This window comes from Cornus florida, unplaced genomic scaffold, assembly GCF_030987335.1.
Source record: "Cornus florida cultivar Cherokee Brave unplaced genomic scaffold, ASM3098733v1 CherokeeBrave_3.0.0_Hap2_Chr11, whole genome shotgun sequence".
Classification (NCBI taxonomy): Eukaryota; Viridiplantae; Streptophyta; class Magnoliopsida; order Cornales; family Cornaceae; genus Cornus; species Cornus florida.
In genome coordinates, this window is record NW_026775581.1 from 101,045,588 (window position 1) to 101,048,613 (window position 3,026).

General features: G+C 38.7%; 2 protein-coding genes across 2 annotated transcripts; both read right to left on the minus strand.

Annotated features, from left to right (window-relative positions):
• Positions 1-252: 252 nt before the first annotated feature.
• LOC132281693 (uncharacterized) lies at positions 253-987 on the minus strand. The gene has a single exon (XM_059783369.1). The coding sequence runs from the start codon at positions 985-987 to the stop codon at positions 253-255; it is 735 nt and encodes a 244-aa protein (XP_059639352.1).
• A 249-nt stretch (positions 988-1,236) lies between these two features.
• Positions 1,237-2,148, minus strand: LOC132281694 (uncharacterized). The gene has a single exon (XM_059783370.1). The coding sequence runs from the start codon at positions 2,146-2,148 to the stop codon at positions 1,237-1,239; it is 912 nt and encodes a 303-aa protein (XP_059639353.1).
• Positions 2,149-3,026: the final 878 nt, after the last annotated feature.

Sequence of the window (3,026 nt, forward strand, 5' to 3'; positions counted from 1 at the left end):
CTTTTAAAGTATACTGAGCTTCTATTTACTATATAACCATACTTATCCATAATTTATTCAAACAACAAGGCAAAAATACATTCCAAACTATTTTGACTTAACTGGAAACTTCCTTTCTTCCATAAGCTCATAAATAGTTGGCTTATATTTTTTAAGGTACCTTCCATTTATTGGCCTTTCATGCTCACTATCTAGATTTTTTAACTTATAAGCTCCTCCATGCAATACTTGGTGAATTAAGTATAGACCTTTCTAAGTAAGTGACCACTTGCCATAGACCCTATCCACCTTTCCAGGTGGAAGAACTGTTTGCCAAACCATATCGCCCTCTGCAAATGACTTGAACTTCACCCTTTTATTGTAAGCCCTCATGACTTTTGCTTTATGCATTATAAGGTGATCCAAAGCAAGTTTCTGGACTTCATCTAAGTCTTCTAACTCGGCAAGCATAGCTTCGTTATAATCGGCAGGAATAAGATTATGTTGCAAGGCAACCTTTGCCGATTTTACGTTTAACTCCATCGGCAACACTGCATCATAACCAAACATTAGCCGATATGGAGTTGTCCCTGTACTTGTCCTTTTTGAGTTTCTATAAGCCCATAAGGCTTCTGAAAGGGCCTCATGCCAACGCCTCGGCTTGTCTTTTATCATCTTTTCAATAATTTCAATCACAACTTTATTTGACGCTTCTGCTTGGCCATTCCCTTGAGCATAATAAGGTATCGAGGTAACCATTTTCACTTGCATATCAATGCCGAGTTGTAATACTTCATTTGCTCGAAAAACAGCTCCATTATCGGCAATAATTGTTTCCAGTAATCCAAATTGGTGAAAGATATGTCGCTCCAAAAACTGTATAACGGTATTATGAGTTACCGATACATATTCCTCGGCTTCTACCCATTTAGTAAAGTAATCGGTAACTAGAATAATCCAATGATGACCCTTTGATGAATGGGGATTAAACTTACCAATTAGATCCATAGCCTAACCTCTGAAAGGCCATGGTTTATCTAGTAATTGCATTTCTATTGCTGGGACCCACTGCGTTGGACCATGTTTTTGACAGTCTATACAGCCTTTTGTATAAGTCATACAATCTTTTCTCATTCCTGGCCAATAATATCCATACTTGCGTATTAACCACCTCATTTTTATGCCAGCTTGGTGAGCTCCACATATCCCTTCATGTACCTCAGCCATGATCTTCAAACCTTTAAACTTGCTAATGCACTAAAATAATAAACCATCATCAGCCGATCTTCTATAAAGATCTCCATCCATAAGCACACAATCGACTGCACTTCTTCTAATTCTTCGATCGACTTCAGAAGTTGGACGTTGCAAGAACAAGATGTAAGGAATTCGCCAATCATCATCATCCAATTCGGCAACATCAGTGGCAAAGACTTCTTCCATAATTTGATTTCTTGTTTCAGCTGATGGAAGAAATCGGCGTGTAATCTTCGTTACTCTTTCCTTCATTCCACTCGGCACCTTAACTCCTGAAGCTGTTTGTGCTAAATCACTAGCTATTTTATTCATGGCCCTTGGTCTATATTCCAAAGTCACATTGTGAAATTGGTTAACCAATTGGGTTGCCAATGAATGAAATGGTCTTAATTGCCAATTCAAACATCTAAAGTCTTCTGAGATTTGATTAATCACTAAACTCGAATCTCCCACAATGTGGACATCTTTGACTGCCATTTTCAACAGAATTTCCAAGTCGATAATCAATGCTTCATACTCGGCTTGATTATTTGAACACCTGAAATCCAAAAAGAAGGAAAACGAAATTTGATTCCCTGTTAGGGATAATATAACTATACCAGCACCCGAGCCTTCACTGGTACTTGACCCATCGAACATTAAAGTCCATGGAGTCATGAATATGGATGCCGAGTCAAGCTCATCATATACTTGTGACTCAATTTCGGGCGAGGGATGATTGGCAAGAAAATCTGCTAATGCTCGTCCCTTAATTGTCTTTTGTGGAACATATGCAAAGTTGAATTCCATTAGCGCCAAAGCCCACTTGCCAATCCGGCCTGTGATTAATGGCCTTGATAGCATATACTTTATAAGATCAGTTTGGCAAATAATATAAACCGAAACAGGCAACATATAGACTCTTAATTTCATTGCTGCAAAATACAAGGCCAAACATAATTTCTCAATCGGTGTATATCTACACTCGACTGGAGTTAAAACTCGACTGAGGTAATATATTGCTTGTTCACTTCCTGCTTCATTCTCTTATGCTAACATAGCTCCAATGGATTCTTCAGTAGCCGAGAAGTATAATTTCATCGGCCATTTCTTCCTTGGTGGTATCATGACAGGAGGACTCGACAAGTATTGCTTAATCTGGTCAAATGCCCTTTGATGAATATCATCCCATTTGAATTCTTCCATCGGCTTCAACTTGAGTAGAGGGGAAAACACATGTAACTTCCCAACTGTATTAGCAATAAATCTCCTAAGATAATTCACTTGTCCAAGTAATCTCTACAACTATTTCTTGCTTCTCGGTGCACTAGCATCAATAATCGCCTTAATTTTATTCCTATCGATCTCTATACCCCTTTGATGAACCAAGAAACCCAAAAAGTTTCCTACTGATACTCCAAATGCACACTTTATTGGATTCATTTTTAGCTTATGAGCCCTCATCCTCTCAAAAGATGCTTTGAGGTGGACTAGATGCTCTTTCCTCATTGCTGATTTCACCACCACATCATCAATGTATACCTCCATAAACTTGCCGAGCATATCATGAAAAATAGAATTCATGGCTCGTTGATATGTGGCCCCAGCATTCTTCAACCCAAAAGGCATCACCCCCCATTCAAAAGTTCCAATCGATCCAGGACACCTAAAAGCTGTCTTTGGAATGTCCTCATCGGCTATATAAATCTGATTATAGGCTGAGTGTCCATCCATAAAAGACATAATTTGGAACTTTGCAGCCGCATCAATCAGCTGATCGACTATCGGCATTGGATATTCATCTTTTGGAG